The sequence below is a fragment of the Podarcis bocagei genome, assembly GCF_964188305.1.
Source record: "Podarcis bocagei genome assembly, chromosome: 11".
In the NCBI taxonomy this organism is placed as follows: domain Eukaryota; kingdom Metazoa; phylum Chordata; class Lepidosauria; order Squamata; family Lacertidae; genus Podarcis; species Podarcis bocagei.
In genome coordinates, this window is record NC_138136.1 from 20,892,605 (window position 1) to 20,917,542 (window position 24,938).

At 41.5% G+C, this 24,938-nt stretch overlaps 2 protein-coding genes across 4 annotated transcripts in view; both read left to right on the top strand.

The window, feature by feature from the left end:
* Nucleotides 1-1,771: 1,771 nt before the first annotated feature.
* Nucleotides 1,772-16,416, top strand: CCDC112 (coiled-coil domain containing 112). Its single transcript, XM_081213752.1, is given in 12 exon segments — nt 1,772-2,425; nt 2,635-2,725; nt 2,728-2,747; nt 4,342-4,412; nt 5,411-5,532; nt 7,658-7,747; nt 8,412-8,487; nt 9,403-9,787; nt 12,807-13,226; nt 15,359-15,457; nt 16,068-16,186; nt 16,261-16,416. Coding segments are annotated over 12 exon segments (1,575 nt in total). The 5' UTR covers nt 1,772-2,374; the 3' UTR covers nt 16,292-16,416.
* A 3,353-nt stretch (nt 16,417-19,769) lies between these two features.
* PGGT1B (protein geranylgeranyltransferase type I subunit beta) overlaps nt 19,770-24,938 on the top strand; it is a 34,561-nt gene continuing 29,392 nt past the window's right edge. For 2 of the 3 annotated variants that reach the window (XM_081213832.1, XM_081213833.1), the window contains exon 1: nt 19,770-19,943. In XM_081213832.1, the coding sequence (XP_081069958.1) occupies nt 19,807-19,943 (137 nt within the window). In that variant the 5' untranslated portion in view covers nt 19,770-19,806. The remainder of the gene's footprint in view (nt 19,944-24,938) is intronic. The other variant, XM_081213831.1, reaches the window with a different exon arrangement.

Here is a 24,938-nt window from a genome sequence, read left to right on the forward strand (position 1 = left end):
TTCCACTCACTTTCCTTTTCAAATAGTTGAGTATCAGCCACAGATTCCAATAATACAAAGAAGTGCAGAGAATCTGGAGTTTGTTTGTTAGCCCATGTTAGTGTGGAAGATTTTGCAGCCAAAACATAACTAGCAAGCCCAGCATTAGTTAATGAACTGTATGAAAGGGGTCCATGGAGCTGTATTTGCTAAAAGGCTAACAGACCATGGAAAAGTACCGTAATTGGTAGAGTCCTATGAGGGAGGAAGTAAAAGTTTGTTTTCTTCCTCTTCTCACTCTCTTCTCTTTGAATCATTGTAGCTGATTTAATGTGAACATGAAATAACTCATGAACAAGTGAATGCAGAAAGTGTTGGTGGCAGGGGAAAAATATTGGTATAAAGGTGAATTCCCTAGATGCCAAGATCCAGGTTTGGGGTGGGGGCAAGTACTCTTTGGTGAGAGAACAGAAGCAGAGATTCAAAATTACATAATATGCAACAAAGTAAACGTGGAAACATAGGCTGTGAGACATTTAAAATATACACTTGTGAGTTCCAAAATTTCCGCTTCCCTTACTGTAGACAGAGTTTACTTACAAACTCTCCAATGTCAGATTCATGCCCTTTTCCATACAGCATTCAGAAAAAAGTTGCACAGACGCCTTCACTGTAATCTTTTTGGTGTCTACAAAAAACATTCTTGTTTAGACAAGCTGGATGCTTAGAAAGTAGAGGTAAATTTTAATGTTTAAAGTAGAGCTGTGAATTTTTCTCAGTATTATTGATTTATCTTTTTGTAAACCGCTTTGAGGTGCTTTTTTTTTACAACCAAGTGGTGTATAAATTTTATAAAATAAATAAAAGTCTTTTGACATTTAAGAGTGAAGGTAATTGAGAGGTGCAGGTTCAGTCACTGATCTATCTGTTTACAGAGTTTGACTGTAAATTATTTCTGTTATGGTTCATGGTTCTTGAAAAAGATTTAAGAAGCTTGATGCAGTATACCCAATTCTGTACCGTAAATTCATCTGCAGCCACCTGCTGTCTCAAGACAAACATACAAACGCAGCAAAGGGGGAAGGAAAAATTAATGCAGCCAAGCAATGACAGCCAGTCTGAGTTTTAGCAGTAGAATTTCCAGGTCAAGGAACGCAGCTTTGAAAAAGTACTGAGTAGCCAGAAAAAGTATGTGTCACATCCACTCCTTTAGGGGTAATGCCTGCATTTATGACTTTGCTTCTCAGGGAATGTTCACATTACAGTACCAGCTTAGAGATCAGTGAAGTTGTTTAATCTGTGAATTCCACAGTGCTTTCCTCCCAGCTCTTCGCATCATTGTGGCTTCATTAGTGCCAGATTCATTTCTGTTTGTGTTCACGCCAGGGCATACCTGCCAGGTTCCCCAGAAAAAAACAGGACATCCAGTCCCCCCCCCCCCCGTGTGAGATTGTGGTGGTCATTTTGGGTGCTGCACTCTCGGCTCGAAAAAAGTGCTTTATTTGGAGCGAGAGTGAGGTGCGGGTCATGCGACTCACCAGGGAGCGCATGTCAGTATTGGGCCTGAAAAAGTTGGATGGTATGCTGGGTGTTGGGGGTGGGAGGGATGTCTTTACCACATGAATGCTCAATGCATATTCTGCAAAGGGCTAACCCACACTTTCTCTCTTCCCACTGTCTGCCCCCCCCCCAAAAAAACCGCTCTTTAGTGCTTAATTGGAGCAAAATGGCAATTCAGATTTTCTCCAGATTGACATTTGCTCCAATTTAACACTAAATAGAGGGTTTTTCCCAAGAAAGGTGCGGAGCAAGGGGGAAACCGCTTGGACCCGTGCCTAGAATTGCCTTAAATAATAAGTGCAATCCTAAATATGTCTACTCTGAAGTCTGCTTTGGGATAGATGACCCTTTCAGCTGTGCGATTTTGATTTTGTACTGTGCGCTGCTGTGGCCCTCACAGTGCCATGAAACGCTGTTGTCCGATACAGATGTGTCAAAATCCTGGCAACCTTGAAATTACCACCCATGAGAGCACGTTCCTGTTTTTCAAAATGCTTTTTAGATGTTCCTAATGTTGTTAAATATGTTTTTTTAACTGCTTTGTTTGGCTGTTTGCCGCCTTGGGCTTCTTTGAGGGCGGGACAGAAACGTAAGAAGGGAATAAATGAAATGCGGGGTTTTCTCTATCGATTCCTATGCGGAGGCAAGCACGGCGGCAGCAACGAAAGGAAACTGCCACTGAGGGGAAAACTGGCGCTCTAGCTGCTTCTATGCGGGAAGAGCGCTGCTTAGCCCCGCCCCATTGTGACGTCGTCGAGTCACGGGCCTCACGTCGTCCATAGGCAACGGCGATACGTCGCCAATGCAGCCGCGCGCTGTTTGAGGGCTTGTAACAATGGCCGCCCTAGCAACGGCAGCGCTAGCGACGGTAACCAGGAGCAACCAGGTAAATTCTCCCCATCACCCTCAAGCTATATTGAGCTTCGTCTTTGTGGGCTTCTGAGTGAGGTTCTGCTTGTGGCCGCGGGAGGAAAGGCGGAGACCGAGGGTTACACGGGACTTCGCTGGTTTCATACACGTGTCTGAAAACTACCACCGTTGCTCCCTATGCCGTCAGAGCCTCCATTAACGCGTCTATTATTCCCGCAAATAAAGGGATCCGGTGACGTCAGGACCGGCTCCGCCATGGCGCAGCGGGGATCGGGACCCTTGGAAGGCGGCGGATCCGCAACCGCCCAGTTTATGGGCTTGTTCGCAGGAACTATTATGTGCGTGAAAGTTCTGGTGTGCTCTGAGTTTGCCCCCAAATGCCACAGTAAAGGAATGAATCTTGCTCTGTGTAGGGATCTTGGAGATACATACAGTGGTACCTCGGGTTAAGTACTTAATTCGTTCCGGAGGTCCGTACTTAACCTGAAACTGTTTTTAAGCTGAAGCACCACTTTAGCTAATGGGGCCTCTCACTGCTGCCGCTCCGCCACCGCTGCACAATTTCTGTTCTCATCCTGAAGCAAAATTCTTAACCCGAGGTACTATTTCTGGGTTAGCAGAGTATGTAACCTGAAGCGTATGTAACCCAAGGGACCACTGTATTGCAACGAGATATTGCGTTAGAATCTTTTAACGTGACATTTAAATTCCTTTATTTGATTTGCCATTACAGTGGTACCTTGAGTTACATACGCTTCAGGTTACAGACTCTGCTAACGCAGAAATAGTGCTTCAGGTTAAGAACTTTGCTTCAGGATGAGAACAGAAATCTTGTGGCGGCAGTAGGAGGCCCCATTAGCTATAGTGGTGTCCTAGGTTAAGAACAGTTTCAGGTTAAAGACGGACCTCCAGAATGAATTAAGTTCTTAACCTGAGGTACCACAGTAGTGGTTTAATTCAACTGACTAAGATTCAGGTGAAAAATGACTGAATCAAGCATTCATCTTTTATTTTTTAAGCACCCTTGGCGCTGTGGGTTAAACCACTGAGCCTAGGGCTTGCCGATCAGAAGGTCGGCGGTTCGAATCCCCGCATCGGGGTGAGCTCCCGTTGCTCGGTCCCTGCTCCTGCCAACCTAGCAGTTCAAAAGCACGTCACAGTGCAAGTAGATAAATAGGTACCGCTCCAGCAGGAAGGTAAACAGCGTTTCTGTGTGCTGCTCTGGTTCGCCAGAAGCGGCTTAGTCATGCTGGCCACATGACCCGGAAGCTGTATGCCAGCTCCCTCGGCCAAGAAAGCGAGATGAGCGCCGCAACCCCAGAGTCGGTCACAACTGGACCTAATGGTCAGGGGTCCCTTTACCTGTATCTTAAGATTCAGGTGAAAGATGACTCAATCAGGCAACCAAATGGTTGCCAGTGGCTTGATTTGAATTAATTTTATAATGAATGATTTTAGAGTGTTGTTTGTGTTGTATTTTTGTACTGTTTTATTGTTAGCCGCCCTGAGCCCGGCTTCGGCTGGGGAGGGCGGGATATAAATAAAATTTGTTATTATTATTATTATTAATCTTTTATTTTTTAAGTACCCTTTAAATAAATAAATAAAAAAACACAGTTTTTCTGTAGTGGTTAAGAGCCGTAGTCTCATAATCTGGTGAACTGGGTTCGCTTCCCCGCTCCTCCACATGCAGCTGCTAGGTGACCTTGGGCCAGTCACACTTCTCTGATGTCTCTCAGCCCCACTCACCTCACAGAGTGTTTGTTGTGGGGGAGGAAGGGAAAGGAGAATGTTAGCCGCTTTGAGACTCCTTTGGGTAGTGATAAAGCGGGATATCAAATCCAAACTCCCCTTCTTCTCCTCCTCCTCCTCATGTTTTGGGTAAAATCACGGTTCTTTCAGTAATTCATTTGCTTTTCAACAAAATTTCAGAACTGCAAGATGAAAGCTGATCAGCCTAAGAAAGCTGAATTTCTAAGAGAAGGGGACAAACTAAATAAAGAGTAAGTGTATATCTTCTATTGTTGTAGGAAACATAGTTTAAAATTACAAAGAAACAGTTCTTTTTGTCAGAAATTATAACAGGATAGTGACTTGTAACTCATATAGTTCAATATTCTTGGTTATAATAGATGGTTATAATAACCTTTAAAGGAAGTATAATCTTTGTTCAGCTTTAAAAAGGAGACTTTTGGATCATTTTGATGACCCCACCAATAGAGTTCATATAATACAAAAAATGTGCAGCCCAGTCCTAAACATGTTTACCCAGAATTAAGCCCTACTGTATAACACACTAGTAAATGTGCATAGGATTGTAGCTATTAGCAAAGCCCAATCAAATAAGAAAAAATTCTTAAATCATAACATTTCCACTCAGTATGATTAGTTTAAAAGGAGCAATATTTCTCCTTTATTATGTGACTGCTGAATTTTATGTTACAATAGACTTGTCCCTAAGATAACCATTATGAAATTTGATTTGTAGTAAGGCTTTGATCAACATCCAATTTATTATTAATTAGCATTCCTAAAGACATATGAGGACTACATTGGAGAGTATTACCTTTGTGGTACTTACATGTTTTACGCAGCAGGGCATTTGGCTTGAGTGGCATTTTAATCAGGAAAAAGTGGCAGGATATGTGTATACAATGCAGATCTCCTGGTCATGCCTAGTTTGCCCTTTATTGAGGTGTGTTTTTATGGAAATTATAATTTTATATTTTTCTGAAAGTGATGTGGTTTAAGCTATTTCTTGATTCATTTTTTTACTTATTACTAGAATAATTTACAGGTTCAAACTATAGACTAATTAAAATTATCTATTGTATTTGCTTTGCTTGGGTGAATGCATTTTAACTGAAAAATATGAGTAGTGTATTTTTTTGTATTGCATGGAGACCTAACTGGTCAAAACTTTTTATTTTTGATTTAATTGGTACCAATGTATATTCTGTTATTTGTCAAATATGCATTTTAAACCAAACTTTGTCCCTAGACTTCTGAGCATTGAAAGGGATAAAAATATGCTTCTCTTCAACAAGAAGAGTGATTTCAGGAGGGAATATAACATATTGGAAGAACTGGAACATCAACTGACTAAGAACCGGAAAGCAGAAAGTAAAATATTGTTTTCTTTATATATATTTATTCAATTACCAGTTTGATAATAGCTGAAAGCATTTCCTGCTACATTTTATGTCCCACAATCACCACAAAAGGTAAAGGTAGCTGGGTTGGCCCATTTCTAAAATCTATATTAGGGCAATACCTTTATTGGGCTAAAGTCTCACAAAATAGTGTGCAAGCTTCAATTTCTCCAGAATGGTAAGCAAAACAATGAGCGGAGAGAGGAAAATGCTGGGTGGTAAAGTCACGAGTTTGAATCTTGTAAGAACCTTAAGATGAAACTTGGGAGAGGGTAGCACGTGTGCGAATAAGGCTCTGTAGTATTGTAGCTGCTCATTTTATTTAAATTATTATGTCAGTTACAATGAACAAAAATGAAAATGATTTTTTAAATTTGCATTTTCACAGTGTGTATAAAATATTTTTGCCCAACTTTTTCTTTAAAGAATAAAATATCCCCCCCCCCGCCGCCGCCGCTTTAAAAAAAAAAGGTATGTGCACATGTTACAGCATCAAAATTCCCAAATGCAACACCTTCTTAGGATCATTTTTGGAAGTACCGTACTTCCTATTAGGTGCCATGGGAGATTAACTAGAATCAGCAGTTGCTCCACTCACAGATTGGGCTCTTAAGCCCCTCCTTCAAATGTCATCCCCCTGAAAAGCTCCCTGCCAAGACTGGGAGGCCTCCCAAGTGGCATCTTAAAAGGCATGAGAACTACCATCAGAATGAGTTTTTTAATCCTCTCTGCCATGAGTTAGAGCAGTAGTCTTCAACATTTTCAGACCTAGAACCCACCTTTAACCAGGGTGGATTTGATTTAAATCACTAGTCAGTAAGACTTGATTTAAATCATTTTTTTTTTACAGAAAGACTCATTCTTGCTGGTATAATGTTAATATTTACAACCAGATGAAGGTTTCATTTTTGGAATAATAAATTTCAGAGTAGTTTTTACACTTCTATCAAAAATTACTGATTTGGTTATACTATTAGAAATACATAGATAATTATGAAATTATTGTGAGGTTTAATAAGTTAACTGTTTATATTTGGACAACTTTTCTTCTGTACTTTATTGGAAGGAGAAAGTAATAATTTCCTTAATAACAATTTAAACAATTTATTTAACTAAAACAATAACATTACAGCATCTGTATCCATGTTTGTTAACTGATGTGGTTAAATGTTTTTTTTAAAAAAGACGTAGGTTGAGTTTTAGCACACATGAAAAACTTAAAACAAATCCTTATTTCCTGATAGCCTTTGGACTATAATGTAACTTAGATAGAAAACCATCTTTAGAAAGATTTTTCCTCCAAAAGCATTTTATTTTAAAAATCCAATTTAAATTTTAAAAATCTGATTTTTTTAAAAAAATCATTGATTTTTCTCCACCCTGCCTTTAACCCAAACATGCATTTTGCAAGCTATTTATTATTGCCATATATTAGTGTGGTGTAGTGCTTCTGTTGTCACCCATCATAGATGAGTCTACAACCCAGTAGTGGGTCCTGCCCTACTAATCAAAGACCAGTGAGTTAGAAGAAATATTTTCTGCTCACACACTTGCAGAGGAGGTGCTGGTTGGATCTCACTTATAATTTAACACTCTGGTTGTGTAAAAGTTGTTGTTACAAATTGAGAATTTACTAATAAGTGTATGTATAAAGAGGCATGCTAACAGATGCCTGCATACTTTCTTGAAAGTAATCCTGTTGAACATGGAGGCACATTTGAGTAAATATGCATAGGATAGCCTCTATGACGGATAACATAACAACATTCTGCAAGAGATGTTCTATTCTCTGTGTATTTTGGTTATATGAAACTATCATTAACACCCAGATCCTAAATACACTGTTCATTATCCACATCTCCTTCAGCTTTCAGATATGCTCATATTGCTCCTGGATGAAGGGTTTTCTATTTTCACTTCTATTTGCCAGCATGTCCTTCTTATTTGTGAACTGGAATACCTGCGCCCTTAAGGAATTGTTGAATTGGGGCAGCAAACATTATACTGATTTCTGTAGAATTTCCATAGAATGGACTGAAGATGTTTTAAAATGAAGGTGTAAGGTGATTTATTTATTTTTTTGCTTACTTTCACAGAAGCTAATATCCAACAAAAACTGGGCAGAATTTATAATAATGTTAAAGGACTCCAGCGACAATTAAAACATGTGAAGCCAACCCCAGAATGTAAGTCTTACTACTAATGTTTTTGCTAGGAAAAAGAAAATCCTTATAATTTGCCTGAATAATTGTGTTGCAGATTGACACTTTCCCTGTGTTTTAGCTCTGAAAGGGTTTTCATTGTGCACTTGGCTGATATTGGATTAAACTGAACACAGTTGCAGCCCAGTTTACAAAGTCTGCAGTCCTCTGCTCACATACTAGAGACTTAATCTAATGGAAGTCAGTGAGACTTATTTCTGAGGAAACCTTCATTATATCATGCTGAAGGTCTCTTCTGTGTTGGCCTGCAACGTATAAGAGTAGGGATCTGCCAAACTGCTGTTATTCAATGAACGTTAATTCTGCTTTAGCTGTGATAGGTGGAAGTGTCATTTCGTTATGTGATCAAGCTCACTTGTTTGTGCGGTAATAATATATTGTACCCCACCCATCTTACTAGAACTGGATTATTATAGATCTATTCCTGACATAAATTCACTAGGTAGCTGTTGAAGGATATTTGGAACTGTAGACGATGGCTGCATTAGCAGAAATGTCCTGGTTTTATCTCATTTCCCTTTTCTTTATATTTGGTTATTTTACAATGTGTTAGTATTTTTAAAGCATCTGCTGTGAGCAAACCTCTCTATCTTAATTATATAAACATAACTTTCTCTCTATTTTGTAGTTGTTGACAGACTCAGAGAAATGATGGAAGACGCTGAAATGTCAATAAATGCTTTTAAAGAAGAACAGCGACAAAAGTATTTTATTTTTATTTAAAGCATTAATATCCTGACTGTTTTTGTTAGAGCTAAGGTGGTTAATAGCAAAGTTAAATCAACATAACAACACTAGAAGCAGAACAGAGAATAAAAAGTAACTACTAAGTTTCTAGCAGTTAAAAGTTGTTCAGTTTAACATTTATGGGTTGAAACCCATTCCTTAAAAGGAAGGTTTTAGCAATTTAAGCCTTTTTAAAATGGTTTTAGCAAGCCACTTAAAAAGGGGCATTGTGTAAGTCCTTTTGGAGAGAGTTCCAGAGTCTGGGCACAGCTACCATGAAAGCCCTCTTATCTTGTACATCATATGCTCTGGTTTTAAATCTGATAGTTGTTATACTAGAAGAGCCTTTCCCAACCTGGTGCCCTTTAGATGTTTTTGACTACATTTCTCATCAGCATCAGCCAGCATGGCCAATGATGAAGTATTATGAGAACTTTACTCAAGAAGAGGCATAGGCAAACTCCAGCCCTCCAGACGTTTGGGACTCCCAAATTCCCATCATCCCTAGCTAACAGGACCAGTGGTCAGGGATGACGGTATTTCCCAGTTTTCAGGAATGCATGCCGCCCTACATCTACATAGACAAGAGGTGTTTATATGACCTTTTGGCATAAATACTGTCTGAAAACTTACTATTCCAACGTTTTGCTGCCACTGTCAGGCTCCAATTGTTGAACACATCCAATAATGTAGGCATCCTCAGTGGGATTTTTGACTTTGATCAGCTTGCCTTCCAAAACTACTTTTACAAATCTACTCAGTTTCAAACATCTTTTTCCAGGCAAGCATGGTTGGTACTAGTCACATAGTTATCCAGATCTTACTGTCTTTAGGATTGTTGGATAGTTATTTTGCTAATTGTTAATGGTTTGTTAATTATGCTTTTATTTAAGATATGAGGAGCTTCTGAGAGAGGAGAAGACAGCTACTAATGAGATTAATGCATTGGAGAAAAAAATTGAGCTCTGGGCATTAGGTACTTCAGCAACAGGAAATACGCTTAAACAAGGCATGCTTGTAGTGGATAAAAAGACACAAAATCACCTGCCTCCTGGAGTAGTGGAGCTTGATAAATTCCTTCAACAGACAGGGGGCAAGCAAGGAGGTTGGGATGTATATGATCACCAAGAATTTTTGAAACTGTGGACAAAGCATAAAGGAAAACCATCGTACATTGATGAAGTCCTTGATCATCTTCCTGACAAAACAAGGGAGGATATTGTGCAGCATGAGAAATGGTATCAAGAATTTCTGATTTTAGAAGCACAAAAAAAGGAGGTGAGATAATGTTGCTAATTAGCATTTACCATTTAAACAACTTTGTGTCAAAAGCGATGAGACAGTTCACCCTCTTTTCTTCATCTCTAGCTCTGCTGCCATGGCTTTCTTTTCCTTTGCTGGTAAGCAGGACATGCTAAAGGTAAAGGGACCCCTGACCATTAGGTCCAGTCGTGGCCGACTCTGGCGTTGCGGCGCTCATCTCGCTTTATTGGCCGAGGGAGCTGGCGTACAGCTTCCGGGTCACGTGGCCAGCGTGACTAAGCTGCTTCTGGCGAACCAGAGCAGTGCACGGAAACGCCGTTTACCTTCCTGCCAGAGCGGTACCTATTTATCTACTTGCACTTTGACGTGCTTTCGAACTGCTAGGTTGGCAGGAGCAGGGACCGAGCAACAGGAGCTCACTCCGTCGCAGGGATTCGAACCGCCAACCTTCTGATCGGCAAGTCCAAGGCTCTGTGGTTGACATGCTACTTTTTAAATAATCAGTAGGTGGTAGTATTCTGTCATTTTATCCAGGAGAAAACAGTATTGTGCCTTTGAGAGAAAAACGTGTCCTTCATAGGGTTTTGTACAGGGCCACTCCTCCCACCTTGCAAACTTTATTGTTCAATGCCTCGGCTTTGTACTATCAGAGGGCATAACTTTGCAGCCTTAGACACACACTTAGTTGTTTCTCTAATCACCAGCTGTATTGGTATTGACCTGGAGTCACTGTGGCCATCACTAAGCCACTTCCTAGCTTCTTTTGACTTACCCCACCTTCGGGTTGTGGGTGCCCACTCCATAGCTACCACCACTCTATTTTTCTGTTCTCTCCTTAGCACCCCTTGTCCTCAGCCCCTTCTCTAGAAATTGAGTGAAATATGAAAGTTGCTATTGCCCTCCACGGACATATCCCCAACATCTGTCCGAGCCAGTCCAATCAGGGATGTGCCACTTCATCCTAGTGGCCACTGACCCTAGTCTTAATTATTTATAAAAACATATTTTTTTTTTTAAAGAACACAGCTACTCTGTCAATTAAAAAAATTAAAAATTGCTAAAAATATTGTTTCGTCCAAGGATTACATGCCCAGGTTTTGGGTAACAAAATTGTAATCCTGATCATTTCCTGAACAGTTTACAGAGTAAGGGTCATTCTGTACATTACTTTCACTGCATAGAGGCTTCATTACATGGTAGTTTTTAATTTGTGGGGAACAGCTTAAGGTAGCGGTGTGGCAATTTTTGCCATATTAGCACATAACCTTTTCTTTCTGGAATTTTGTGCTGGCAAACATAATCTGAAATCTCTTAAATCGAAGTGGAATTTAGGCAATAAGTCTAAGCAGGTAACTTGGGAATAAGTATGTGTGGCGTTCGTACGGAGCCCCCGGTTGTCTCAGGGACTATTGACCCGTACACCACTAATCTGCTGCCACCAACCAGGTCTTCCCTGGTAAAATCACTTCAGTCTCAGTCAGCTTTTCAATTAATAAAGAAGAGTGTATTTTATTTCAGACACAAACAAAACTTTTACAGCATTCCAAACATTTTCCTCTCTCTATCTCTTTTACCTCCCCACGCTCAAGAACCCACTGCCCTAACTGTCTCTCTATTCCCAACTGCCGTTTCCAACTGCCTTTCCCAACCAGCCAACCCACTAAAACCAACCAACTGCCCACCAACAACTCCCAACGAACTCCCCCCAGAACTCCTCCCAGAACTAGTTTTATAGAGCCACTGACTCCCCCCCCCCCCGTTACTCATTCTGCCTGAACCTTGTGTTAAAGCCCAACTGTTGCTGCTTCTTTGCAGATTTGAATGAGAAGGGAGTTTTCAACCAGTGCACCGTGGCACCCAGGGGTGCCTTGAATGATGATCAGGGGTGCCACAGGCAACACTGGCCTCTGTCCCTCTTTCTCTGCCTCCCAAAGGCTTGCACAGCTGTTTGTTGCAGCAGCCAAGGCCACAATGTGCTCCACAGGCAAATGGTGCCTCTGGGGCTGGCCAGGGGGTGCTGGTTGCCAGGAGCTGAGGTGGCCTCAGAGTAAGCAAGGAAGCAAACAGGTAAGGGAGCCCAGCCAGCCAGCCTGCCAGCCCTTGCTGTTGAGAATAGACAGACAAGTCCCAGGTCCTTGTGGGACAGTGTGAGGAGGCACCTCTCTTTGGGGCAGGAGGAGCAGCTCAGAGACCGGGGTGGCAGCTGCAACTGCCCGGAGGACTCACAAGGAGAAGGGAGAGGAGAGGAGGCTGAGGGAGCCCTCCACAAGGGAGGATGAGAGGCTGCCAGCTCTGCAGGCAAGGGGTAACATCACAGGGCTCCTGAGCCCCACAGGAGCTCCGCTGCAGAAATAATGTAGTCGGTTAAGGGATCTGTGGACTCAAAAAGGTTGAAAACCTCTGGACTAGGCATTAAAGAAGTTGGGGCAAAACCTGTAATTTGCCTTAAGTTAAATGCCAAAGGCAAGAAAGAGTCAATGCCAGCTACATTATTGCAGCCCTGTTTAAATCAAGAAGACAACAACAGTGAAGTGGGTTACAGAACTGCCTCTTATATGGCAAGGCTTTATACAGACTTTATACAACTTACTCAGGAGTTATGTTCCGGGGATTGCATCTAAAGCCAAAATTACATATAGTCAGAACACATTGAGTTCAGTGGCAGATGGGATTGCCGAAGTCGTTTTATTGGAACCCCGCCTCCTTTTCACCCCTTTAATTTTTTTCACAAATATTTGCCACATAAAGCTGAATATGCACAGGTTAAATGCGCATAAGTTGCAAACTTCCTATATTGGCATTTGATGCGGAGAGTTCAAAGCATTGTTAAGTGGTTTGTTGAGGAAAATCTCATAAGATTCTGTTAAGAAACCACACCTCCTTTTTCACTCTACATGAAAAATAGCCAAGTTCCTAATTGACATGAGTTTCTAATCGTGAGTAAGGATTTTGAAATATATTGTTCATTTTTGATAGCCCTCAGAAAGCTGGAACTAATGTGACAATATAATCTGCTTTAATTGGTCTGTTCTAGTCCATTCAAGAATGGAAGAGAAAAAAGCTACAAGAGAGAGAGGAAATCTTAGCCCAGAAGAAGAAGAAGCCAGAGGAAGGGCTCACTACAGCTATACTACAGCATGCAGCAGCCCAGAAGCAAAAAGTTGACGAGGAAAGGAAAAAACGACTGAAAGAACTTGAATTGTGGAAAAGGCAAAAAGCAATAGAATATTCAACGAAACAGGCCGCTCAGCTACAAGAAGAGGAAGAGAAGGAGAAGAAAAAGCAGAAGGAACGGCAGCGGCAATGTCATATCAAGTTGCTGTTGGAAGACTATAGTAGGCAGAAAAAGGAGGAGGAAGAGCTTTTGAGATTGGAGAAGAAGAAGAGAGAGGAAGCTGAAAGGGAAGAGAAGAGAAGAATTGCTGCAGAAGAAATTCTTAAGTTCCAAGAGCGAGTGAGTAGTGATCTCCTGCATATTTACTTCACATTCCTCCTTGTGTAGCAAAACAGAACAAAGATACCAAAATACATGGTATCCAAATGCACGACAAGTTTCTTAGCAACACACGTTGATCTTTATACCTGCATTTAATTGGTGCTGTCTGTAGTGCAGCAACAAGTCCCATTGCTTACTATTACAGGTTGATCTCTTTGCCCAGGTATCTCTTTGCCCAGGGTGAGTAAGAATTGAGACAAACTTGTGAGCGTTCAATTGCTATATAACACTGGAACCAATACTTGGAGCTGCATGTCTCCTCCTCCCGGAAAAGGGAGAAGGACTAGCTACATGTGCGGTTTCCAAAGCATACACCCTCCACCTTCCAGGCTGCATGCTGGGCTCCTTCCTCCTCCCCGGGCAACATTCTTCAAGTGGGCAGAGAGAAACGCAATGGGTGAGACAAATAATTCCAAAGCTCTGCATTGGAAAAATGTGCCCCAATTGGCCCTCTCTCTCTGCAGGAGTGGGAAATGGAGAGAAAGAAATGAAAATATACTGTGGCCAGTTTGTTATCTGTACTTTCTCTGTTAGAGAGGTGGTAGTAGTAGTAGTAGAAATAGATAGATAGATAAATAGATAGATAGATTTAGATAGATATTATTTATACCCCGCCCATCTGGCTGATAGTGCTGGCTGATAGTTCCCTTATCCCCTTGGTGTGGGTTGGAGAAAGAGAATATTTCTGTATTTTATCTCTGAAATGTATTCGCCACCCATCAGATAATTGACACTTATTGGGCAGTTACAAAACAGTAAAAGAAAAGTGAGTATTTTTCTTGGGGAAGCTAAGAATTGGATTCAGGCAAGTCATACATGTATCCTACTCCTGCTGTTGTTTCACTGGCGGAGTCTTGCCCCTTCACCCCTCAAAGAGACTGCTGGTTGGTTGGTTGGTTTGTGTCAGAAAGTTTACATCCCATTTGCTTGTAAGTATGCCTCTAAGTGGTTTACAGAAGTATAAAATAAATAAAATTATCATTAAAAACAGTTGTTTAAAATACTTAAAAGATTATTAAAATCAACAGTACCTAAAAGAAATAAAACACATGTAACTTCGACATGTCTGGATAGGCTCACTGAAACAAAAATGGTTTAAGCGGCTGCTAAAAAGAGTCAGTGAAGATGCCTGCCTGACGTCAGTTGGTATTTGCACTAGAACCAACTGCCCTGCAGCAGGGGAGGAAAAAATGGTTCATAACAGCCACCTCTTCTAATAGCATGTTGTACTCTCTTAATAGTATGTTCTTGTTCTTACTGATCTAATTAATGTAAGCCGCCCCGGGAGCCTTGTTGGTTGAAGAGGGAATAGAAATAGTTTTAAGAAAATAAACATTACAAAAACCCAGATATTTTAAGATAAAGGTCACTGCATAAAATAACTAAAACCTCTAAAAGTTGGGTATGTTTAAAAGAGTGGAAAAATAAAAGCTTGTTTGACTAGTGCTAAAATGAGGACAAAGTGGGTGCCAGGCAAGCCTTCCTGTGGGGAAAACATTCTGCAGCTCAGATTCCACTCCCCAAAAGGATCCCCTGTCTCTGCCTGCCTTACTTACTTACTGTGACGTCTGGAAAAGAGTCTCTAGAGTAGATATAATGTAGGCAGAGTGATGAAGAGAAATTGATTGAGCAGATACAGCCATTCAGATCCCAAAAGATGTGCACCAGCATGTAGAGCCAAGCCTGGAAGGAAACAGCGACCCATTGAGGTTGTGGAGAAAGCACAGTGCTTCATGGCAGCTTGACATTCATGATCTTCTAGGACTTGGGGAGGGAAGTTTGTATAAATGAAAATAACTCCCTCCCTGTGTCCTCTGGAGAATAAATAGTGAAAAAGTGGGAAAGGTCAGGCAAGGGTATGCAGGATGGGGGGGTGTGAACTCCCACCCTGATTATTTGTAAGGTTAACTTATCAGAGGGCTTTGTGTACTAACTTTCACTGAACCTTACTCTCAAAAAGAGTTGGTTGATCTTGGTTATTTAAACACTGTTACAGAAGAAGATGCTTTGTTTTGCTTGAAAATTAGTACTATTAATTCTAAAGAGATTTTTTTCCACTGTATTTTATTATTTCACTCTATTTTATTTAGGATTTATCTAAAGTTGTGTTTAAGATTCAAGAAAAACAGGCAAAGGAAGACGAAAAAATAGAAAAAGAAAGAAGATTGAGAGAAAAGTTGAGAGAGAAGGTAATACATGAATTTGTCATGCAGCTCCATCATAATCCATTTGTTCACACTAACACCCCATTTCACACACCACCCATTCCCTCCTCCCATTGCCCCTATCAAAATTTCCCATCCATACCAGCACCGCATGCAAATTGCAGCAGCTGAGAGCTGAACTTGGATCAGGACGAGGTATTGGGGACCTTGACACGCCTCTTCCAGCAATGATCCTAAACCATATTAAACCCTTCATACCTGTAGTTTGCATTGCTGAAAAAGGAATGAATGGATCATTTTTGGTAGTCTAATCAGGAGGCATTGGTGGTCTGATCTGCTGTAGAGAGTGGAGAACTTCAAGGCTTTGCCTACCTTGATGGCCCTGATCTGACTCAGGGAGGATTCTCCCCTTAGAATTTTTTTTTAACTGAAAACCTTAGCGGTTCCCCCTTGAAAATGCTGATTCTTCTTCAGTTCCATTTTTGTTAGAACTCACATTAAATATTTGTTTTAATCACAAAGTGAGTCCAAGGTAAAACAACAACAACGGATGGCTTGCATTTTGGCTTCTACATAATACCTACTTTTTGCAGTTGCCTTTTAGGATGTTTTTTTAAGTTTTCACTGTCAACAGGTTGCAATGAATGTACCTCGAGACCCACATAGGCTGTTGAAGCCTACAAAAGTTTGGGAAGAACGAACAAAAGAGATTGGACCAGAAGGTTCCGGGCCACTTCTGCATATTCCGCACAGGTAAGGAAACAAAAGCTATTTGTATGTTTTAATGTAATTCATCCCAGAATGTTTACCCCTCTTTATTTTTACAGGGCTGTCCCAAGCTGGCGACAAGGACAATAGTTGGTTGGCGGCACAGTTTTATTAGAAGATAAGCAAAGCATGTATAAATTTCCTGTACAATTGTTTTCCTATTCCAGTTATTGTTTTTGTAAGACTTTATAATGTAATAAATGATGTACGTTTTATATAGGGTATGAATTTATGTAAATTTGCATTCTGTGTCATGTATATTTTATCTTTTATTTAACATCCTTATGTAGATTACACCAAAAATTACTAGTAAAATGTGTAAAAATGCACTGTTTCTTTCCTTATTTGAATTTTCTTATTTCCCCCCTTGAATCTGTATTTAGCAATTTAGTTCTAGGCATGTGACTATAAATGAATGCATTGTTTTATAATAAATTTAATTATATTATAAATTCTTTTTTGCTGGGTTATTGAGTTGATAAGTCAAATTTGTCCCATACTATTTTACTTATTATCTTACATTTATGTATTGAATTCCTTTCAACATGGAACCCCAGATGCTGTACATGGTTGTCAAGCAAACACCTCTCCAGGTTTGCTGCTAATAATCAGATTGTTCAAGGAAATTAAAAGAAAGGGGAACTCTAAAAGGATATCTCCAAATTGAGTGAATGGGCTGTAAAATTGCAAATGCAGTTCATTGGAAGTAAGTATAAATTGATGCACATTGGAGCAAAGAATAATAATTAGCTTCACATATACACTCATGCGGTCTGGACCAGCAATGACTGTCCTGGAATGAGACAGTTGGGTCAAAGTGAAAAGCTCAATTAAAATGGCAACCCAGTATGCGGCAGCTATGAAGAAGGCAGATTCCATGCTTGGAATTATTAGGAAAGGAATTTAAAATAAAACTGCCAATATCATCATGCTGTTATATAAATCTATGGTGCAACAACTCAGTTCTGGTCACCACACCTTTTAAAAGACATCTGAAGGCAGCCCTGTTCAAGGAAGTTTTTAGTATGTGATGTTGTGTTGTGTTTTTACTACTTTTTGTTGGGAACCACCCAGAGTGGCTGGGGAGACCCAGTCAGATGGCACGCCAGCAAGCAAACAAGCAAACTTTATTAATTAATTTGTTATTATTATTATTATTATTATTTATTACATTTTATTGAAATAATATTGTAGAACTGGAAAAGGTTCTGAAAAGGACAACTAAAATGATAAAAGGCCCTAGAGCAACTCCGCAATAAGGAAACAACATCTGGGGCTTTTTAAGTTAGCGAAAAGTTGGGTACGTGTATGGTGGAGGTATAAACAATTATGCCTGATGTTGAGAAAATAAATAGAAAGTTTTTCTCCCTTTCTCATAAAACTTGGGAGTTATTTAATGAAGTTAAATGTTGGAAGGCTCAGGACGGGGACACAACATACAGTTAAGACTATGGAATTTACTCCCACAAGAAATAGTGATGGCCACCTACTTGGATGGCTCTGTATAAAATATGTTTATAGAGAAATTAATGGAGTGTGGGCCCTGGGCTCCTTTGGGAAGAAGGGCAGGATATAAACTTAGAGTACCTCTGAATACCGGTTGCTGGGAATCATGAGTGGGAAAAGCACTGTTGCATTCAGGTCCTGATTGTGGCATCAGAGGCATCTGGCTGGACACTGAAAAGATGGAGGACTAGATGGGCCTTTGACCTGATTCAACAGTACCCTTATGTCCTTAAGGCACCAGACTCCTCCCTCCATCAACTGTCACATGGCAGCTGCTACTCTTATCTGGCTGCAGCAAAGGAGAGATATTAGCAACTTTTGGTGCCTCCTGTCAGCACTTTTCCATTTAAGGTGGTTATTAAAACAACTTGTAACTAAGAACTTGAAACCGGGCTTGCTTGTTTCCTTCTCCCACCACATCCACTTTCCTTTTGTGTCGTCTTTTTATATTGTAAGCCTGACGGGAAGGACTGCCTTTCTCAGCAACTTACAAACTGTAAAATGCTGCTGTTGTGACTACTTTGCAGTCTTTTTAGCCGTAGACACCCTCACATTGTGCAATAAATCTTGCAGTTGAATTAAAAAAAAAAGATTGAGGGAATCCTTCAAAGAAGATCATTTCTGCTCAGAAAGCTAATCTGGATGTTCGGTTCGAGCCATGATTGTCACTGCAGCGATGGAATAAAAAGAGTATTAAAAAGCATGGCATTACAGCTGTTGCCATAGCTGTCAACCGTCCCTTATTTGGTGGGAAACTCCCTTATCCCAGTGCCGTTTCCCGCTGCTGTCCCAGATTGATGATCTCCCTTAAATTTCCCGGGTTTCATGCTCGCCCAGCTCGGGAGGGAAACAGCAGCTCGGGGTCCTCCACCGTGAGAGAGAGAGAGAGCGCAGGAGCTGCTGCGTCTCTGTCTCTCCCTTTTCCCCCTCGGGCACGTCGTGAGGAGACGGGTGGCGGGCGGGCAGGCAGCCCCTCTCTTGCGAGACTTCCGCTACGCTGCCAGGGAAAGCTGGAGGCGGCTGAGGAGGCGGCCTGAGGGAGGTGGAAGAGGAGGGGATGGGGAGGGACGCAGAAGGGTGAAGCTTCAGTGGCTGTGGCGGCACCGCAACCGCCTCATGCCAGTCTCCCTCCCTCCCCTCTCGGGCGGGGAAGGGCCAATGAAACTCCTCGTGCCAGGACGACGGCAGCCCCGATGTGCTGCTTAGCGTACCCTCCAACCAGTGCAGCATCTTAATGTTGTGAGAATACCCTCTGCATCCCTTTCATAACTCTATTTTTATAAATCATTTGTCCAATTTTTACTACAAGTTTTCTGTCAATCCTACCAATGTATGTAACTCTTTACAATAGCTTTTCAACTAAATTATAAACTTTCCCCATTCTTTATTAAAGAGGTCCTCTTCCTGGTTTCTAATTCTGCCTGTAAGCTTTGCCATCTCGACGTCGTTCATCAGTTTTGTCTGCCACTCTTCTTTGGTGGGAGTTGTAGACCCTTAGGGTCATCTAGTCCAACCCCCTGCAAAACACAGTCAGTGGCAGCCAAAGCAGCATGGCTCCATGAGTGGCGGATTTCTGTATAAGCTAAGCCAAAATCCCTTATTTGGGCTGCTGATCCCTTATTTTCGAGGCTGCTGGTCCCTTATTTTCAAATCTGTAAGTTGACAGCTATGGCTGTTGCCATTGTGTGGAGCAGCTCTGTATGGAGGTCAGGGGTTTTTGTTTTTTTGTTTTGTTTTTTACCACTCCGGCACCAACATTTTCTTCTTTTTAAAAGGCGTTTATTTTGGAAGACTAGTAACTCTCAAGCGCCTATACAAGAAAACGTGGAATGCTCACGTCAATGCTCCCCAACCCATCGACGCGCTTCCTATTTAAACGACGGCCAGTTTTCTGAGCTCGCATCTGATTGGCGCCCATGCCGGCTGGCCCCGCCCCTTTAGTCGCACGCGGGGCGTGCTCGCGCTCCCTCCTCCCTCCGGAGCTGCTTCCACCGCCCCCAATTAGCGCCGCGCCTCCGCCGCCCCACGTGACCCGCGTGCCGCTGCCGGCGGTGACGGACGCTGCGCGCGCGCGCGGGGTTAGGGAGCGGTTGGCCAACATGGCGGCGTCGGCGGAGGAGGACGGGGGCTTCGGGGACGGAGAGCGGCTGGATTTCCTGAAGGAGCGGCACGTGCGCTTCTTCCAGCGCTGCCTGCAGATCCTGCCCGAGCGCTACTCGTCCCTGGAGACCAGCAGGTAGCCCTGGCGGGGGTGGGAGAAGGACAAGCGCCTGCCTAAGGCGGCTGGGCATCCCGTGGCGGGTCTCTTCCTCACGTTCATCCTCGCGTAGAATAGCCCTCGGAGGTTTCCCCCACAGTGTCAGGGAGCGCAACGGTTCCGGCAGCCCCCGGACCTCTGGACTTGCCCAAGGTTTAATTTCTAAATCTGATTTTCTGCTTTCCTACCTCCGTCCAACTCTCGACCCCCCACCCTCAAATCCATGTTGGTTGTGGTATCGCTCAGAACTGAGGGGAACTCTGTGTATGCTCTTTGGGTACTCTTGCTCATGTTCAGCTTCAACCCAATTGGTAAAAGGTAGAGTTTGTTATGTACGTATGTATGTATTCATTCATTCATTTTCTATATACCACCCTTCATCCAAAGACTTCAGGGTGGTTCACAGCATAAAAATATAAACTGACTCTACCCTAGCTTTTCAGATCAGAGCACTGGTGAAGAGGTGAGGAACGCTTTCTCTTTAAAGTCCCCGAAATTCATGTGCTTAAACCTAGTGGCTGAACACCCTGAGTCTTAACAAGCGCTAAGCCTTGGCTAAACATGACATGGTGAGGTCTGTTTCTGTTCTGCTTTCTTGTAAGATGAACAAAAACAGGAAGGAGGTACAGAAAGAATGTGCAAAGGAGAAACTTGTTCCCCGATGTGCCAGCTAAGATGATTATCGCAGCTCAACTTGTTTTGGATTACAAGTTGAGCTTGTTTTGGAATACAAGTGGAGCGCTCCTTCATACAATACAACTTGCTTTGGAATACAAGCTGAGCGTTCTTTCAGAGCCTTGGTCTCAGTTGGGAGCAACACCTCCTTTATGCAAAGAGAAATAATTTTAGTACAGCACGAATGCAAATATTTTACTTTATTGGCTTCACCAGGATCTTTTCAGTTTCTTCCACTTCTGTTACAGCTTCCTGACCCAACTTTCAGTTTAGTTCAGTTGTTTCCAAACTTTTTTGGGCCACTGCCCTCTTGGTTCCATAAACTTGGTTCCCCAGTGCCCCCTACTCTATAAAAAGCATTATTCAGAATAGTGGTTTGCACAACCTACTAAGGAAAGTAATAACACAGTAAAATTCAAAATTAAATTACAGTATTCAAAATCGAATTAAGCTAAATAGTTTTAACTGAACAAAACTGATGAACTTGATCCAGTTCATCAAAGCTTTTAAAAGTCTGATAGTCTCCTGTTCCCCGCTCAGGGGGTGGTACCATCCGCTTTGGGAACCAGTGGTCTAGTTGGTGCTGGAGGAGATGCTGGCAGCTACAACTACTCCTGCTTAACCAATAAGTAAAAAAATTGTCCAATAGCACCTTAGAGACCAACTAAGTTTGTTCTGGGTATAAGCTTTCATATGTACATGAAAGCTTATACCCAGAACAAACTTAGTTGGTCTCTAAGGTGCCACTGGACATTTTTATTATTATTATTTTGACTGCATCAGACCAACTTGGCTATCTTCCAGAATCTATTCACCAATAAGGTTACGGGAAGTAAAAAGAGCACTTTAGCTACTTTCCTTGGTTGCTTTTAAATATGAGCAATGGTTCTTTTCTTCAGTTATTCTCTTGAACTCAACTCATTTTCTAACGGCAACGATGACCAACCAGATTTTTACTTTATGCCCTACCTTGAGTGTTGCTTTATCAGGTAGGCAGGCTTATAAATTCCAACAGGGCCTACAGATACTGCACGCCACAGTCCCACTCCTTGTACCCTCAGAATGTGACTTAGATTGTATGCCGAACATATTTAACATCATGTTTATGTCACCCTGGGACAGTTTTTTTGAAGTGTTAGAAACAAAAAAAACCCCTCAACCCTATTTAAATAGAAGGACTATTATCCTACTTGTAAGACTGTTGAACTTATATAAGTGTAGTCTTATGCACACTTGGGATCAAGCCCTATAGAAAGCAGTGATATTTGCTTTTGAATAAACATCCATAGGATTGGAAACAGCTTCAGAATTGCTCTTGGAACATGAAGGTCTGGAAATTTGGAAGGAGAGGAAACAATTTGCTAGAAAAATTTCTAGAAGTGACAAGAGCTGTGGTGAGAAATATATTTTAAAATTTATTTAGAAGAATCCTTTATGAGTGGTTCTCATTCTGGTCTGCAATCTGTAGAAATCCCCAGTTGGGTAGTTTGCTGGAGAGCGATGCAAACATTGTAGAGAGCTGCTAAGACTTTAGAACTTGAATATTAAAGTCATCTTTATGATGTATGAAAAAGCTCAAAGAGTTGGAGGAGAAATAGAACCCCTTAGAAAAAAAGAGGATGTTGAATTTGGTCAGCAAGAAGCAAATTCAGTTTGAAACCTGATTTCTCTTTAGGAATGAAATCACCATTTAGGAAATAGTTCATTTCCCCCCTACTGGTCAATTTAAAAGAAATCAATTACTTAAGTAGAAATTATTTTCTAACAGGAGGAATTTGTTTAGTTAGCTAATGGGAATGAGACCCCTCACTTAAAATGTTTGTAAACAGTATAGTCGTACCTCAGAAGTCGAACGTCTTGCGAGACAAATGTTTTGTCTCCCGAATGTTGCAAACCCGGAAGTTGTTATTCCGGTTTGCGAATGTTCTTTGGAACCTGAATGTCCGTCGTGGCTTCCGATTGGCTGCAGGAGCTTCCTGAAGCCAATCGGAAGCCACACCTTGGCTCCTGAACGTTTTGAAGTCGAATGGACTTCCGGAACGGATTCTGTTCGACTTCCGAGGTTTGACTGTACTATGAAAGAGCAAGGAGAAAAAATGTTTACTTTCTATGTTGCAGCTTTTCTACCAATGATTGGGGAATGCTGACCCACTGAATATTAGATTTAGGAGAATCCTCCTCAGGGCAGCAGCATTTTTTCCTTGAATATGTTCTCCAGATATGGAGCCACCTATTAAAGAACCTGTTCTAATAGCTATGCAGGTAATCTGTGCACTTAATTATACCATGGCTCTCAATAATTCTGCGAGCAGTGTGATTAGTTAGTAGTCTGTGATCTGTGAAAAGCAAAACAGGTTACAAGTAACAATGGGTGTAGCAGACCTGGAGGTTGTTGCAGAACCCAGATAGAGGTGAATAAAAGCATTGTAACCAAGACTGCAAAGCAAAGTGTACATTATGCTTAATTATAAGGACTCTTGTCTGACCTAATCATTAATAACTTGAATTGCTACTGGTCTGTGTCTGGTAACTATTATGTGCCACCAAAATGTAATTAGATGACATCTCTGTTTGTAGAGAAAACTGATGTCACGTGAATCCAAGAGTGTGCTGCAGAGCTTTCCAAACTTTTCAAGTTGGTGACACTTTTTAGACGTGCATCATTTTGCTACACAGTAATTCAGTTTTACTAGCAAACCTTTGTTTGGTTGAACTATCCCCTTTTCAGCCCTGGGAGGAGCACGGGGAGCATTTGTGCGACACACCTACACACTGCAGCTGACGCACTAGTGTGTTGCAACACACATTTTGGAAAGCTCTCATGTACTGCAACGTCTCTGTAGGGGTATTGTCAAACTCAGTAGCAGGTGGTGTGGGTGAAGTTGCATTGCTTTTCCAACACCACACATTGGACACAGCATGGTGTGCAGTAGTAGGAGCATCACATTGGCTTAGTTGCTGCACATGTGCCAAACTCCCACTGCCTTTCTCCTTCCCCTTCCCTTCCCTTCCCTTCCCTTCTCTTTCCTACCTTCCCATTCACTGCTATGCACAGTGTTGGGAAGACAGATTGGCAATACAGCCCCATCCACACTGTCCACTACTCATTGTACTAAGAAAATACTAGGTGAACTTCCTGGGTGTTTTATTAGATTTAATTTTGACTTACTTGGCAAAAATCTGACAGAATATGTTCTGGGCAGCAATTTTGAAAGTAGTTTGTGTGGAACTGTGTCAGATAGGTATACTATTAAAACAAAAGACGTTTGAGAATTAAAGATAAAGTCAATTATGGAATGTCCTCCTTTTGGAGGCGCACCAAGCACCAACTTTCCCTTTGTTCTATTGCAAGGATGAAACCTAGTTGTTTTCTCAGGTATTTGTGATTTTTTTATTGTACCAGTAGTGAGCAGCTCTGTGCTTTAAGATTACTATTTATTGTTTTATCTCAGGTTGGATAAAAATCAATGTTTTTTTTAAAACAATAAAAAAAATCTATGTCATGTCAAGAACCTGAGACCTAGGTTTCAATGCAGCCATTCAGGCGTCTTCGGCTGGCTCTTGGCACACTCTATGCCATACTCCTACCCACCAATGTTTCATGAGTGTGTGCCTCTGACATTTGTGATGCTGGAATGTAACCTACTGCACAAACATAAGCTACGTCCTTTCTTTGTCCACTTTTGCCTCTGGACCTGCCTGTCACTTTTATGTGTCCCCTGAATAGTGGCCCTTGGGTTCAAAAGGTTCTCACCCTTGTTCTAAGTGATCTAAATGTTGAATTTACAACTCATTAAGAAATACAGTTGACTCGCAACTTGTGCTGTGGTTTTAGGGATTGTGTGTAAAGCCAAAATCACATATAGTAAGAACAACCCCAGAACTGTCCCTGTGTCCACCTCTACCTTTCCAAAGGCTCTGGAGGTGCTTTCAGCAAGCTTTAAAGCTCTTTCCGTGCCAAGTTTTCTTGCTGCGGAAATCGCTTTTAAGCTCTCCTCCTTGCTTACCAGGCTCCCTCCTGGAGCTTCCCAGAACCTGGTAACCAAGTATGAGAGCTTAATAGCTCTTTCTGCATCTAACCTCTCCACCTTGTGTGTGTTTAATTTGTGCAATTGCAGTTGGCCAGCCAAACATAAAGCTGTGATCATTCAAGTTGCAAGTTGATTGTATGCAACAAAATCAGTCTCCTTACGATTCAGAATAAGGTCTAACAATAAAATGCAAAAATATTATCCTAGTAACAACAATAATAACAGGGCTCCAAAATTAAATCTTCATCCCAACCCAAGTCCTTAAACA